We start from the raw sequence: 16,796 nt of genomic DNA on the forward strand, positions 1-16,796 counted from the left end.
TTAGTGATGAGTAATAGTCTGATCTGGCCTTTCTTAGGGTCTTCCTATAGGTTTTGAGACTTTCTTGCCAATCCAAACGAGATTCTTCCACTTTGGTGGAACGCCATTTACTTTCGAGGTTTCGCGAGATTTGTTTTAATTTGCGAGTTTGGGAGTTATACCAAGGTGCTAGTTTCCTTTGCTTCATCATCTTCTTCTTGAGGGGAGCAACAGAGTCTAAAGTCGTCCGTAGGCAGTTCGTAGCACCGTCTAACTGAGGTTAACAGTTATGAGGTTAACATAAAGGTCCTCTGTTATGTTAATGCATGACATAGAGTCAAATGCTTTTATCTAATTTAGTATAGTCAGGTAGTAAGAATTTGAAAGTAATTAAAGAATGATCTGATAATACCGAATTCTGTGGAAATATTATTAAATCCTCAATTTCAGTACCATATGCCAGCACAAGGTCGAGGGTGTGGTTAAAACAGTGCGTCGCCTTGTGCACACACTAACTGAAACCGATTGAATCTAACTCAATAATGAGTTGAATTTGAGTATTAATATGACTGGGAGGAGTGGCTTCATTTAGACTGACATATTTTTCATGGCCTAGCCATGTTTCAGTAAGACAAAATAAATCAATTTTATTATCTGATATCAAATCGTTTACCAATACTGCTTTAGAAGACCTAATATTTAATAGTCCACATCTAATTTTCCTATTTTGTTCTATCGTTGCAGTCGTTTTAATTCTGATTAGGTTGTTAAGTATAGCGCATCTTTTGTTTACCTTTGATTTAACCGATCTGAGCCGGGGGACAGACACCGTGCTTATTAGACTATGAGTTGGCGACTGCTCCAACGGAAGCACAGAGGGACGCATTGCACTGCACCTCTGATTACTAATATCAAACTTGGGTTGTCATGGTTTATGACCGATAATGGACTCGGTCAGATTTTTTGATATGAGAGCGGCTCCGTCCCAGGTGGGATGAATGCCGTCTCTCCTAATCAGACCAGGCTTTCCCCAGAACGCACTCCAGTTATTCACATAGCCCACATCATTAGCTGGGCACCACCCTGACAACCAGCGGTGGAAGGATGACGCACGGCTGTACATTTCATCACTGGTCAGGTTTGGCAGGGGTCCAGAGAAAACTACTGAGTCCGACATTGTCTTTGCGTATGCACAAAGTGACTCAACATTAATTTTAGTGATCTCCGATTTACGACCATTTACGTGAAGTATGATCTTACTGTATTTACAGTTCTTTTTAGCCAGCAGCTTTAGATGGGATTCTATATCGCTCTAGCCCCGGGGACACATATGACCGCAGCCGCTGGGGCCGCCGGCTTCACATGTCGCAGTATGGAGCTCCCAATAACCAGAATTGGCTTCTCAGTGGGTGTATCACTGAGTAGGGAGAAACTGTTAGAGAGGCGAAGATGCTCCGGTTTAGACCGTCATATGTGCACTCCCTGGTTTAGATCTAACGCTACGCTTCCCTCGGACAGTCACCCACTCGCCCTGCTGCTCGGGGTCTGCCGGGGGACAGCTAGCAGAAGCTACAGAAGCTACAGTATGTTGGCCCGCTTCAGCTACGTGGCGCTGGCTAGCTACGGAAGCATATGATTCTGATTCCATGATGAGGAGCCGTGCCTCCAGAGTAGCGAATATATTACATTTATTACATGTATCGTTATCACTAAAGGAGGGAGAGGAATAGCTAAACATTTGACACAGATCAAGAGAGAGCAGGAGAGGGAGAGGAATTAGCCATTGCTAAAGTAGCTAACAGCGTTTTCACAACTGTAAGATCAGCGAGGCAGTCGCTGTAAGGGAAGCGAAGTATAAGTGCTTGAGTAGAACAATTGTAATTCAAATGCAATCCAGGCAAATAGCCGCTAATTTAAACAATAAAGCAGAGTTGAGTAAGTTTTTGCTGGAGCAGCAAACTAGCGTTTGTAACACGGGAACACTGGAACACCGGAAGTGACAATACGCTTACCGTACACGTCAGCACGTCAGAGTCGTTCGATAACTGACTGCAGGAAGGTTCTCTTTTCAGGTCTCCAACAATTGTGTCTCAATGTCCTCTGCTATTTCCTCAATGCGCCGAGTGATGGTGCTAGCCGAAAGAGGCACCTGTGCTATCTTTTTAACCGTAGCCTCTCCTAGAAGTTCACGGCAAATGTCTTTAGTGGCGGGCACGATCAATTCTTCACCAATGGTGAATGGCTTCTTAGCCATAGCAATGCGATTAGCCACCAAGTATGGTGCTCTCAGTGCACTCGCATTTGTTGATGTGATGGCCCTCAGTAATAGCTTCTGTCCTTCTTGTTCATGCTTTTTTCTTTCAAAATACTCCGAAGGCTTGTCTTTTAATGCAGGATGCTTGGTTTCCAAGTGGCAAAGCAGTTTTGAAGGCTTCATTGCCTCATTAGAGAGCCGGTCGCCGCATATTATGCAGAGCGTATCACCTGTCGCGATAAATCCATATTTTAAGTAGGACTCCTGGTATTGTCTGTTAAATGCAGCTTTCTTTTTCTTGGAAGTCGTAGGCTCTTCTTCTGTCTCCTCACTGGGCCTTTTCCCATTCGCACAGAAAATTTCCAAAAACGTTTGTTTTTACTCATTTTGCTAGCTTGTGGGTTTAATTTTAGAGGCAACGTATCACGTGACCGAGACAAGCGTCAAGAGTGAGTCATAGACAGATGTATCAGAGGGAATCAGGTCATTTTTCAAAATAAAACATTGTTCAGACTCAGATAATGAATAAAACAGGAATAATGTAAGTTATTTATTCTTTCGCTGCGGCCCGGTACCAAATGACCCACGGACCAGTACCGGTCCGTGGCCCGGGGGTTGGGGACCGCTGCGCTAACCGACAACCACAGACCGGGCTGCAATGTAACCACACATACGTACAAATGTGCATCGCTAATTTTAAAACCTCTTTAAGACCTTTCTGTTTAACCAGCTAGCGCTAAACCCACCAGACTCCATTTAAAAAAACAATACTTTTAGCTTGAATAAATCCAACATGTGAATCGGTAAACTATGACTAAATCAAAACTAGAGTTGTGATGGCTGTAAAAAGTGGAAAGATGACCCAAAACGGCTTTTCATAGGTTGATTTTGTTTCTGTCAACTTGTATTTTACGATGCTAAAATTACTGTTTATTTACATGGTGGCTTTAGCGAAGGCAATTTCGCGAATGTTTCGTTATGAGGAGAGGTTAGTCTGTAAAAAGAAAGTACGGTTAAGATCGGTATCTATTAACGCAGTGGTTCTCAAGCTTATTTCAATAATGTACCCCCTTTGAACAGTTTTTTTAAGCCATGTACCCCCTAACCAGCGCGAATAGTTTTTGGTAGAAAAAAAAATGAAGTCTCTATATAAAGAGGAACAATACAGCAATGTCAGCGATAGATTTACTAAACAACTTCAACATTTAAATGCTGATTTTTTTTTTTTTAAACAAAACCTTGGGAAAAGACGGTAGAAAGAAGGAAGTAAGGCAAGAATAGGTCGAAAATAGTAATACAAACTTAAAAAAAAACAGTATGACGGAAGGCAACACTATAAAAGATAAAAGTTACAAAAAATTAAAATAGGCGACAAACTGAAAAAAAGACGGTAGAAAAAAGGAAGAAAGGAAGAATAGGTCAAAACAAATGACACAAAACCTTCAAAAACAGGGAAAAAAAACTTTGAAAAAAAGCAAAGAAAATGACAGTAGAAGTAACTACAGCCCAAGTACCCCCTGCAGTCCTCCAAAGTACCCCTAGGGGTACACGTACCCCCATTTGAGAAACAATGTATTAACGTATCTATGTCTTTATACAGCAGAATGAATGAAATTCATTCAATGAAAGCATATTCTTTAAATATTACCCTTGCTCCAGTTTGTAGCGCCTGCTACAATTTGTCTCTGAGTTGTGAAGACGGCGTACTGCTTTCTGTAAATTACAAGACCAAAAAAATACACTTTTATAAAGCAACTCACCCGCTTAGCTCTGCTAATGAATTGTGCTGAAAGAAGGCAGGCACACAGCTGTGCTGCTCGCATGCATGGTGTGGTTTAAAACATTACTGCCAAAGTCCAAGTAGCCACCTGTTTAACATCCAAAGACAGTCATTGTACTTCTCAAGAGTTAATAAACAGTACAGACTAGCTCGCAGTTTCATTAATAATCATATACTTACATTGTCTTTTCCTTTTCTGTGGGCGCATCTTTACAGAGCCCCGGAGGTGACATGGAGGAGAAAAAAAAACGCTCCGTACATCTTGAACAACTCCTGTGTGATTCCAAGTGAAGTTTGACAGAGTGTACAGAAAACTCTTTTACCAGTTGGCCTGAAATACTCCCATACTTTGGAAGCTTTTGATCTAACTCTCGGAATCATCTCCCTCTGCTATTTTTCAAATCGAAGCAGTGAAGGCGGGGCGGGGGTAGGGGCAGAGTGATAGAGAAAGACAAAGAGGAGGCAGATTAACCAGCAGGGCGCGAACAGCGCACACACTGGTGTGGAGGTGAATTACAGTGAGTTTTAATGAAATACTGGGAGTTTAATAACAATAGGACAATTCAAGTCCAGATTATGAGGCCATTTCAGCAGAGCCAACAGCTTCATATGCCATGGACATGTGAATATGGTGCTGAATTTGCCAGTACTTTAAAAAGACAAATGGTTGGGACTTTGTCATGCAATGACACAGCTGATATGCTTTATGTGAAGCACAGTGTTTTGGTCAGCAGAAAGACTTCTCTTAGAAAACTGTACAATGGTGCCTCTGTCTCCATTCCACCAGACAATCTTGGATGAGCAAGACCAAAGAAAGGTCACTGTAGTCATGCCACTATGCACACTGGTTGAGCTCTAGGAGACTGAATGAATCATGGAATGCACATTTTACCTTTGTGGCGAAGCCTGATTAAAACTAATTGTTGAAATAAATTGGTATGTGTATCTTTTTACATAACATTGGTCATTGCTAATGGCATACACAGTAATTAATCTAGCATACTTTCATTAAATAAATCAGTTCAAGCTCAAATTTAAGAGTCTACAATTAGGCTATACTGAGCCTGATCTAATACCTTTTAGAAAAATGTCACCTGGGGTAAAACTCCACCTGCTGCTACCCTGATTTGCATTTGTATAGCTCACAGCATTTTCATTTACATGTTAAAGCCTCCAATAGAATTAGGGGGAGGGGGGGTCATGGAGGGACAACTGCCAAGCAAGGCCCACGTCAATTTCCGACAATTCACGGCAGTTTTCGGTGTTGCCTGTAAATTGCCGTGTACAGTCGTAAAAAGTTCCACGACAATCTACAGTGCCGCTTACTGACGAAAATCCCACTTTTCATGCAGTGAGACCCTGCAAGTGACAGACCAATCGCTCTTTAGAATTGTGACCAAAAGGTGATAAGTAATCTTCTAGCCACAAAATTGGGTAAGCATATCTCAACAATTGTACATCCTGTCCAGAGTGGATGTATATTATCATTTAGCAATATTTGTCTGCTTTTGAATACATATGTGTTCCATGAGAAGGACACTCAAGCTGCCATCTTATCTCTCGATGTCCAGAAGGCATTGGATCAGATTGAATGGTCTTACATGCTAGAAACGTTAAATCGATTTGGGTTTGGAGTGAACTTTATAGCATGTGTTAAAATAATTTATTCAAATCTAGTATCTTCTATTCCGACTAACAGACAAATCCCAACCTTTTGATCTGCAGCGCAGTGTGAGACAGGGTGATCCCCTTTCCTCCTGCTGTTTGAAATTGCTTTGGAACCTCTTGTAATAGGAATCAGGGGTGACTTGGGTATCCAAGGTTGAAAGTCTTGTGAATCTGTGTGGATGATTTATTAATTTGTTTATCTGACCCGCTAGTGTCAGTGCCCAACCTCCTGAACTACATTAAATAATTTTGTAAACTAGGGCTCCTGGTTAGCTCACCTGGTAAAGCGGGGGCCCATGTATAGAGGTTTACTCCTCGACGCAACGGCTGTGGGTTCGACTCTGACCTGCGGCCCTTTGCTGCACAGAAAAACATAGCAAAACCCTCTCCATGCCAAAAACTGTGTCAACCACTAGTGTGGATGCTATACAAATAAAACATTACATAAATGTAGACACTCTGTGTTAGACTGTGGACATTAATAAAGAAGAATCAAAATTTCATTATGATACCTTATTGCACAAACGACATGGTGTCAGAAGTGGGATATCGTTCCTGGAGACATTCCTCGGACAACTTCGTCTGTAGGAATTCAATTCAATTCAATTCAATTTTATTTATAGTATCAAATCATAACATAAGTTATCTCGAGACACTTTACAGATAGAGTAGGTCTAGACCACACTCTATAATTTACAAAGCCCCAACAATTCCAACAATTCCAGTAATTCCCTCAAGAGCAAGCAGTGCGACAGTGGCGAGGAAAAACTCCCTCTTGGGAAGAAACCTCGGACAGACCCAGGCTCTTGGTAGGCGGTGTCTGACGAGCCGGTTGGGGGTGTGATGAACAGTGGCGATAGTAGTCACATTAATAATGGAACAGTGACTGGATGTAGCGGGAAGCTGCAGGGTTCAGCAGGACGCAGCATGACATTGCAGGGCATCGCTGAGCTCAGCAGGGAGTGCAGCAGGACCACGGCGACAGCTGCAACCAGGGTCTTGGTGCCAACGTTCTCCAAGGAAATACGCTGGGGGAAAAAAAAAGCATAAGGACTCCGGGGAGTAAACTCCCCAGAAGCTAGGATTAGTAACAAGCATTTCTGGGATGGGCTGCACACAAATAGTAATAGTAATAGTAACAGTAATAGTAACAGTAATAGAAAGGGAGAGGAGAGAGCAGCTCAGTGTGTCAAAGGAAGGAAGTCCCCCGGCAGTCTAGGACTATAACAGCGTAACTATAACAGGTAACTAAGAGAGACAGGTCATAAGGAGAGGTAGCTTTTTCGGGCTTAGAACTCTCCCCCTGCCGGATCTGGCTTGGCTGGCCTGCCTCCCTCTACTTTGTTATGTATTATTAATCTAACAATTATGAAGAGAAGCAGTTGGGCCAGTTAGGTGAACACTGCAACTCCTCACTCCCTAACTATAAGCTTTATCAAATAGGAGAGTTTTAAGTTCATTCTTGAATGAGGTGACAGTTTCTGCCCCCCGAACCCAGATCGGGAGCTGGTTCCATAGGAGAGGAGCCTGATAACTGAAGGCTCTGGCTCCCATTCTACTTTTAGAGACTCTAGGTACCACCAGTAACTCTGCATTCTGGGAGCGCAGTGCTCTAGTGGGACAATAGGGTATTAGGAAGTAGCCTACGTCAACGTTTTAAGTTTCGACCACGGTAAGCAACAACACCAAAATGGCAGATGGATTCAGATGTCCGGACCCTCTCTTTTTCGACGAGAGTTTGAACGAGAATATGATATTTTCATTGCCGCCGCATACAGTGATAAACCTGCCCTCACCAGAACTTATATACTCCTTAACCTTGCAGGACCAGAGGCTATAGAGAGGGAGCAGTCATTCACCTATGCGCCCGCGGTACTAGGAACAGATGACAACATCGTTACTCCAGCGGAATCCAGAGAGGACCCTGAGTGTCTTAAAAGGAAGTTTAAAGAAATATGCAACCCTGAAACAAACGTGATAATGGAGAGGCACAGCTTCAACACCAGACATGAAAAACTGGCGAAACGATCGAGGCATATGTGAGTACATTGAGATATCAGGCTAAAAACTGCAATTTCGGTGCATTGGAAAACGAACTGATAAGAGACAGACTGGTCTGTGGAATAAGTAGCGAGAGTGTCAGATGCACACTGCTAAAAGAGGCTGACCTAAAACTGTCCAAAGCAGTATGCATTTGCCAAATTAGTGAACTCACAGAAAAACATAGCAAAACCATCTCCACGACAAAAACTGTGACAACCACCAGTGTGGATGCTATACAAATAAAACATAAAAAAGTCTACAGCAAAATGAAGCGCACTATGAAGGAAAATTCCTCATCCATCTCCAGCTGTCGAAATTGTGGGGGAACCCAATCAGCAGAACGTGACCATTTGTCCAGCTTTTGGCCAACATTGCCACAACTGCGGGAAGCAGAACCACTTCAAAGGCCAGTGCAGGTCTGCCAAGTCAAGTAGACCAAACAGCTATATGCCGAAACAGACTCTGGCAGTGACAGTGAAGACCCATTCACCATTGAAGGCTTGTCTTTGCATGATGATGAAGGGAAAACTGACAAGGAAGGACACGGAGACGTGGCTCTGTGGATTAATACCGGACTCTGCGCTGCAGCTGGCAGGCTTCCAACTCTACAGAGCGGACAGAGACACGGACCTCTCCGGCAAAACTAAAGGTGGAGGAATCGGTTTCTACATCAATAGCGGTTGGTGCAACGACGTGACAGTGATCCAGCAGCATTGTTCTCCTAACCTGGAATATTTCATCATAAGCCTTTTTATTCACCCTGTGAGTTCGCGTCATTCATTCTGGTCGGTGTTTACATCTCACCGCAGGCCAACGTGCAGGACGCGCAGCGCATGCTTGCCGACCAGATTCTGTGCGTGGAGCGGACCAACCCGGAGTCCCTAGTTATTGTCCTTGGTGACTTTAATAAAGGGAACCTCACTCACGAACTCCCTAAATATAGACAGCATATTAAATGCCCGACCAGAGAGGAGAACATTCTGGATCACTGTTACACCACAGTCAGGGATGCTTATCACGCCGTCCCCCGTGCTGCACTGGGACACTCTGACCACGTCATGGTCCACCTGATCCCCACCTACAGGCAGAAACTAAAGCTCTGCAAACCTGTTGTGAGGACATCAAGGAAGTGGACCAGTGAGGCTGTGGAGGATCTCCAGTCGTGTTTGGATTCTACTGACTGGGATGTGTTCAGGACTGCTACCAACAGTCTGGATGAGTACACAGAGGCTGTGACGTCATACATCAGCTTCTGTGAGGACTGCTGTGTTCCATCAAGCACCAGGGTGAGTTACAACAATGACAAACCCTGGTTCACAGCCAAACTCAGAAGGTTAAGGCTGGCTAAGGAAGACTCGTTCAGGAGCGGGGACAAAGACAGATTTAAAGAGTCAAAGTACAAGTTTAGCAAGGCGGTGAAGGAGGCTAAACGACGGTACTCTGAGAAACTCCAAAACCAGTTCTCAGCTAATGACTCTGCAACTGTCTGGAAAGGACTTAGGCAGATCACCAACTACAAGCCTAAAACCCCCCACTCCTTCGATGACCGACACCTAGCCAACGACCTGAACGAGTTCTACTGTCGATTTGAAAGACAAAAGGACAGTCCTGGCACCATCCCCCACGACACCTCCCTACAGCTACAGCCACTGTGCATCACCTCCACCTCCCCCACCTCAGCAGGGCCCTGGGCCCCCCCACCAATGCCCTCCTTAAAGGTCTCCACCTCCACCCCCCTACCCACCTCAGTGACGACTCTCTCCATCCACGAGAGGGACGTCAACAGACTCTTTAGGAGACAGAATCCCAGGAAAGCTGCTGGACCAGATGCTGTCTCCCCATCAAGCTTGAAGCACTGCGCTGACCAGCTGTCTCCAGTGTTCACAGACATTTTCAACACCTCACTGGAGACATGTCACGTGCCAGCCTGCTTCAAGACCTCAACCATCATCCCTGTCCCCAAGAAGCCAAGGACCACAGGACTTAATGACTTCAGACCCGTCGCCCTGACCTCTGTGGTTATGAAGTCCTTTGAGCGCCTTGTGCTTTCACACCTCAAAGCCATCACCGACACCCTCCTGGACCCCCTGCAGTTTCCCTACAGAGCCAATAGGTCTGTAGATGATGCAGTCAACCTGGCCCTCCACTACATCCTCCGGCACCTGGACTCCGCAGGAAACTACGCCAGGATCCTGTTTTTGGACTTCAGCTCTGCCTTCAACACCATCATCCCGGCTCTGCTCCAGGAGAAGCTCTCCCAGCTTGGTGTGCCTGACTCCACCTGCAGGTAGATCACTGACTTTCTGTCTGACAGGAAGCAGCATGTCAAGCTGGGGAAACACGTCTCCAACTCACAGACCATCAGCACCGGATCCCCTCAGGGCTGTGTTCTTTCGCCTCTGCTCTTCTCCCTGTACACCAACAACTGCACCTCCAGTCATCAGTCCGTCAAGCTTCTGAAGTTCGCGGACGACACCTCCCTCATCGGACTCATCTCTGATGGAGACGAGTCCGCTTACAGGTCGGAGGCTGACCACCTGGTGAAGTGGTGCAACCAAAACAATTTAGATCTCAACGCTCTAAAGACAGTGGAGATGGTTGTGGACTTCAGGAAGAACCCAGCCCCACCAGCTCCCATCACCCTCTGTGGCTCCACAATTGACACTGTGGAGTCTTTCCGCTTCCTGGGAACTACAATCTCCCATGACCTTAAGTGGGAGCTGAACATCAGCTCCCTCGTCAAGAAAGCACAACAGAGGATGTACTTCCTGCGGCAGCTGAAGAAATTCAACCTGCCAAAGACAATGATGGTGCACTTCTACACAGCCATCATTGAGTCCATCCTCACATCCTCCATCACCATCTGGTACGCTGCTGCCACTGCCAAGGACAAGGGCAGACTGCAGCGTGTCATTCGGTCAGCTGAGGTGAGGTGCAATTTCGCGCCCGAACTTTCCGCTCCAGGACCTTTACGCCACCAGAAAGCGTGGGGAAAGATTGTGGCTGACCCCTCCCACCCGGACACAAACTCTTTGAGCCACTCCCCTCTGGCAGGAGGCTGAGGTCCATCAGGACCAAAACCCCCACGCCACAATTAACAGCTTTTCCCTCCGCCACGCCTTATTAACAAGGCCCGGAAACCACCCTGACTCTCCACCTGGCTCTTCATGCCACTGTTCTCTCTGCTGTAATGCTCTTTGCTCTTTATTTATTTATTTTATTTTATTTCTATCTTTATTTTTAATTTAATACATACTGTGTACATATACTTATATTGTTTATACCTATACTTATATTGTTTAATATTACATTTAGAGAATGTGTGATGTGCACCAACAACACCAAAACAAATTCCTTGTATGTGTCAAAAAACGTACTTGGCAATAAAACCCTTTCTGATTCTGATTCTGATTGCTTTGTGACTGTTAATGACAAACAACTAAGTCTGTAAGTGGACACAGGAGCGAAATGTAACGTTATGTCCTTACACACATACAATATGCGCATCTGCATAGACCCCAGAAACCATAACAAGGCCCTCATGGGCCCCGACCATCCCATGCGCACGGTGGAGGAGGTTGCCGCTCAGATGTCAGGTGCCACTATCTTTTCCGTCCTTGATGCCAAAAGCGCCTTCTGGCAAGTCAGGCTGGATGATGCCTCATCTCTCCGCACAACATTCACAACTCTGTATGGCCGATTTAAGTTCCTAAAGATGCTGTTCGGAATTAGTACAGCCTCAGAAGTGTTCCAAAAAGCCATGGAACAAATCTTTGCAGGATATCCATGTGCTATAATCGTGGACAACATCATCATCGGTGGCAAAGATCCTGATGAGCATGAAAGAAACCTAAAAACGGTACTGGATCATGCCAGACAGGTAAAACTGAGACTGAATCCAAGCAAACGCAAGTTTGGACTCAACGAGGTGAGCTATGTTGGGCACACATTCACAGATAAAGGAATAAAAGCGGACCCTAGCTCTTCAGCGCTTTTTAGGGATGGTAAACTACTTGGGCAAATTCTTTCCAAACCTAAGTGAACTCAGGTGTGAAGTGGTGTGGAATTGGGCGGAGCACCAACAGAATGCTTTTGACAAGTTCAAGACCTGCATCACAGCCCACCTGTACTCCATTACTATGATGTAAGGCAACCAGTGACACTCAACCTGCGATGCTTCACAATATGGTTTAGGAGTTGCCTGCCACCAAGAGGGGAATCCGGTGGAATACGCGTCTTGCACACTGACCCAGACGGAGACGAGATACACAGAAATAGAAAAGGAACTTCTAGCAGTGGTCTTCGCCTGCTACAAGTTCCATGACTACATCTATGGCAAGCCGGTCACAATTGAGACCGACCACCAGCCCTTGGTCACCATTTGCAACAAACCATTTCACACCATCCCAGCGCGCCTGCAATGCATGATGCTACAGTTGCAAAAATTTGACCTGACTCTCACCTACAAAAAAGGAAAGCACCTCTACTTAGCCAACACAATTTCCTGTGCACCAAGATGCAACGTCAGCCCCCAGAGGTCAGAATGGCCCGATTTTTTGGTGATGACAGTTCAACTAATATCTCCACGGCGCCTTGTCGAGCTCCGTCAATACACTGCTACAGACACAGTGCTGCAGAAACTCACCTATTTCACCCAACAGGGCTGGCCAAAACATTCGTGCAGTGTACCTACAGAGTTGAGAGCATTCTTCAGTTTCCGTGATGAACTCACCATCGAAGACAAGGTCATCATGAAAGGAAACAGGGCAGTCATGCCCACTGCCCTGCACTCTGAATATCTGAAGGTGCTACACATGAGACACCCAGGAGTTGAATCCACGAAGAGAAGGACGAGGGAAAGTGTTTTCTTTCTTTGTTTTTTTTTTCATATTTGCATTTCTATTATAAAACTGCTGTTAGTGCAGAAGTATGTGATTCTATGTTTCTCATGTTCAGGAGCCACAGCTAAAGAAGGGAGACGTAGATAGTGGTACTGTTTAACTGTTTTGACCCTAAAGTGTTACCGTACTATGAGTGGGTCTTGCGGGATGGACTTCGGGAGTAGAATGTTTTTGTAGAGCGGGAACTCCATACAGACTGTGGACGTTAATAAAGAAGGATAAAACTTTCATTCTGATACCTTATTGCACAAACGAAAAAACCCTAAGCTTTTATTTAAACAAACTTTTCTGGACGTGGTAGACAAATTAAAAGATAACATTAGGAACTGGAAGTTGCTTCCCCTTTCAATGATTGACCGAATCAATGCTATCAAAATGGTTGCACTTCCAAGGTTCTTGTACCTTTTTTAAAACCATCCTGGTAATTTAACAATATCCTTTTCTTAACAACTGAACTAGGTTACCCTCTTATTTGTCTGGGCAGATAAACCCGCTCGCATTGCTAAGGCCCACCTACAGAAGAATGTCAAAAGTGGTGGCCTCGGCCTTCCGATATGTAAGCATTATTACTGGGCTGCAAATACAAGGGCTCTCTCTTTCTGGCACTGGGGCTGTCCCAACAACAACTGGTCTGACGTTAGATTTTGTTCTCTCTACAAGTGCTTGAAAGAAAATCATGTGTTTATTAAGCTAGTAGTGGTGTGCGATACTGCAGTATTTGGTATTGATCCGATACCAAGTAAATACAGGGCCAGTATCGGTGATACAGATACAATATCAATACTTTTTAATAATTAAGATGGATGCATCATAAAATTGCTAAATCTGAATGAATTGTTATGACCTTAAGTGTTTTTGTGATTTTACCTTTGGATTATTAATTAATTAAAACCCAGGAAAGAATTTTCATATGCTTGAATACATCTGTTGTGTTACCATTGTATCTTACAACCTTTTTACAAATCATACAGCTTCATTTTTGGACTGAAAATATAGCCACACGGCGCTACTCTTCCTGATTGATTGATTGATTGATTGATTGATTGATTGATTGATTGATTTTATTTGACCACTTAAATATAAAAAAAAATATGAAACAGCACTCTGTGTCATACATTATAAATACATAAATAGTCAGTGATAACACAATAAAGCCCAAAGACACAATAAAGCCCAAAGACTTATTTCCATTGTGGTCCCTGCCATTCTTCTGCCATCTCTGTCCTGCTTGTGTGTGTGTGCTGCTGGCCACTGCCAGGCCTGGCTGCTTGCTTGCTTGTTTGCCTGGCACTGAGTCACGTGACGGTACAACATCAAATCACAAGAGGGGAGAGGAGGAACAATGTGTGCCTGCTCCGCGCTGTGACAGGAGCAGCATTTGAAAGCATCGGTACTTACACAAACACAGACAGCCAGGTCGCCTTTTTGATGAAACCGCAGAAACTGAAACTAAACTATCGATCTCATACACTGGTATTGATCAATATCAATACCAACGTTGGTATCGATATTATCGATATTTAGATCGATCTGCCCACTACTATAAGCTAGTATCTACCTTTCACTCTAAGCAATTCCTGCAGTTAAGATAGCACACCGGAGAATACAGAGTTTTAAAATGGGCTAAAGAATTTTAATCAGCATCATTTGAACCAACTGCCCTCCATCCACACTATCTGTGTCTCTCACTCTTTCTCTTTCAGGCCCATATGTTAGTCTGTATCATTTGAACCGAGCAGCTTCTTAATTTAAATGCTGTTGCTGTGTGCACCGTGTTGCTGGGCACTTCAGCACTGCAGAGAGTGATTGACTGTTCAGCTGTTGTGGATTGCATGGAGAGACATGTTTGCCATCTAGTGGACAAACTGATTAAGTAACACTTACGAGTAAACATGTTTGACCTGCAATGTACTGCAGACTGCCAGGAACAAACTGACATTCAGTAAAATTAATTATTATTTGTATTTAATTTTTTGCAGTTGTTCACCTTTTTATAATGTTGATATATAATGTATAATTGAGATATAATACAGGACTTCAAATGTTTGTATTTTGTATGACAAAGACAGCTCTGTTGGTTTTACAATTATTTAGGGTGTGTGACCATTATTCTTGCTTGAAAACCAGAAACAGAAATGTGTGAGTAGTTAATAAGTCAGCTTGTCATACATCAGTTCCTCTGTGCCCTCAGGGTGGAAGAGTGCGGCATTTTAATTCCTCTTTAGTATGCAGTGTGACTGAGGCATTAGTGTGCATAGTGCATTATGGTCCTGAGCCCTGGCAATGACATCTCTCATCCGGTCTCATGTACAGTGGCTAGTATTTCTAAAATTCAGAAGAGGATGCTGCAATGTAGAAGAGGTAGAAAAGGATAATGACAATACCTGTCACACTGAAAAATTGTGATCTACACGGAGAACAATAACAAGGCTCTGGAACAAGGACATTGCTAAGGTTTTTCAGATGGTGAGGTCATGAGTTTAAGTACCCAAAATTTCAACCTGACACCAAAAAAACAGTCCAAAATAGGTTTTAATTGTTTGGATTTGTTATATTGTATTTGTTATGTTTTCTGTAATATTCTGTCAATGGAAGTTCTAGTTGCAAAGTTGCAAGGCCTTCTCTTTGTTACTAGGAAAACAGTTCTGGTGGGGAAATATTGAATAATTAATTGTTTTTGTTGGCCTATAAGTGGGAACAATCAAATCTAAATTCACTGAAATTAGCATATACAATACCAACCGTTATTTTTCTACTAATTCCACCTCCTTCCCTGGAATTTTAGTTTTAATGGCAGCATATATATATTAAAATATACATAGCTAATTATTTAGTATTTTGACACCAACATTTGGGTGTTTTGCTTTGACCAGATGTTTGCTTTGAGTGCAGTGTTATTGGGCAGTGGATATTTTTATCCTTAAAATAATTAACGATTTCATAAAAATTAAACTACAGTCATATCATAAAAAAACAATTTACATATTTCCCTCATCTTTCACTTGCTGTGAACAAAACATGCCATTACAACAGTATTACTACTGTTGTAATATATAGTCATTAGTATGCTATGCAGCAGTCTTTTAGAGACCTTGGCTAAAAATATTTGGGTATAATCAGCCCATACTTGTCTTGAGTCTTGTGTGTCTATTGGAATAAGTAATTTAAAAAACAAACAAACATGACTATTATGCCTGTTTTTTGGATGGCCTTTGATGGGTGTAAATTGTCTTGAATTTAAACACATCAACCAACCTAATTTTGACTCTTCAGCTGACTTACCTAGTCACTGCTTTGATACCAACTGAAACTTCAACTGTAAACATCTTACAAACTTCAAATTCATCTCTGACCCCTTACAATTAACTGAAATTTCAATTGCTTTCATCATTTGCACTTTAGCTGACATTCCAACTGCTTTTCTTTCTCTTTAAATGATAGTTCATCTCCTTTTTTTTCAAATGACAGTTCAACAGCTTTCAGCACTTAATAACTGTCATTTCAGCTCACTTTCATTTCAGCTACCATCACTTACTTTAGGGGTTGGCAGTAGCTCAGTCCGTAGGCACTTGGCTTGAATTGAAAAAAATCTAATTTCCCATTTCTGGGATCAATAAAGTATGTCTTCTTCTTCTTACAGTTCAGATGTCAGTTCACATGTTCAACTGTTACGTTAACGGCTGCAGTTGTGTGATTACTGTAGATCAGGTCAACATCCATCCCTCCTCTCCACTGACAGTTCCACCCCTGATGTTAGTCTGAAGCCCCGTGTGTCAGAGGCCTCAGACCTGCAGGCCCAGCAGCACAACGGAGCCCCATACCTGCCGCTGTCCAGGACCCCCTTCCCTGCTGTCACTGTCGACCAGTCCATCAGCACCTACTCAGGTATGACATAGTGGTGGTGTTGTAATACAGACAGTAGCTATAAGTGAAGTTCAGTCATTGGCTAAATCGATCTTCATATCTTACAGGAAACCCAATAACAGCAGTCTACGCTATATCTGCCAACCGCCCTGGTTACTCAGACTACTTTGTCATGTCACCGCCGTCCTCATACCGTAGCCCATCCTGGATGTCCTACCCACCTGAGCCTGAAGACCTGCCGCGCCATTGGAACGACACACCAGTGAGACACACACATGTAGTTTACAGTCATACATGACAAGCTGCA

The 16,796-nt window shown here is 43.5% G+C and overlaps 1 protein-coding gene across 1 annotated transcript in view; it reads left to right on the forward strand.

Moving 5' to 3' along the window:
- The window catches only part of LOC120564288 (UPF0606 protein KIAA1549L-like), a 141,179-nt gene that overhangs the window by 117,209 nt on the left and 7,174 nt on the right, over positions 1–16,796 (forward strand). The window contains exons 13-14 of the mRNA XM_039809145.1: positions 16,365–16,510; positions 16,597–16,751. Of these exons, the coding sequence (XP_039665079.1) occupies positions 16,365–16,510; positions 16,597–16,751 (301 nt within the window). The remainder of the gene's footprint in view (positions 1–16,364; positions 16,511–16,596; positions 16,752–16,796) is intronic.

The sequence above is a fragment of the Perca fluviatilis genome, chromosome 8 (genome assembly GCF_010015445.1).
Source record: "Perca fluviatilis chromosome 8, GENO_Pfluv_1.0, whole genome shotgun sequence".
Taxonomy (NCBI): domain Eukaryota; kingdom Metazoa; phylum Chordata; class Actinopteri; order Perciformes; family Percidae; genus Perca; species Perca fluviatilis.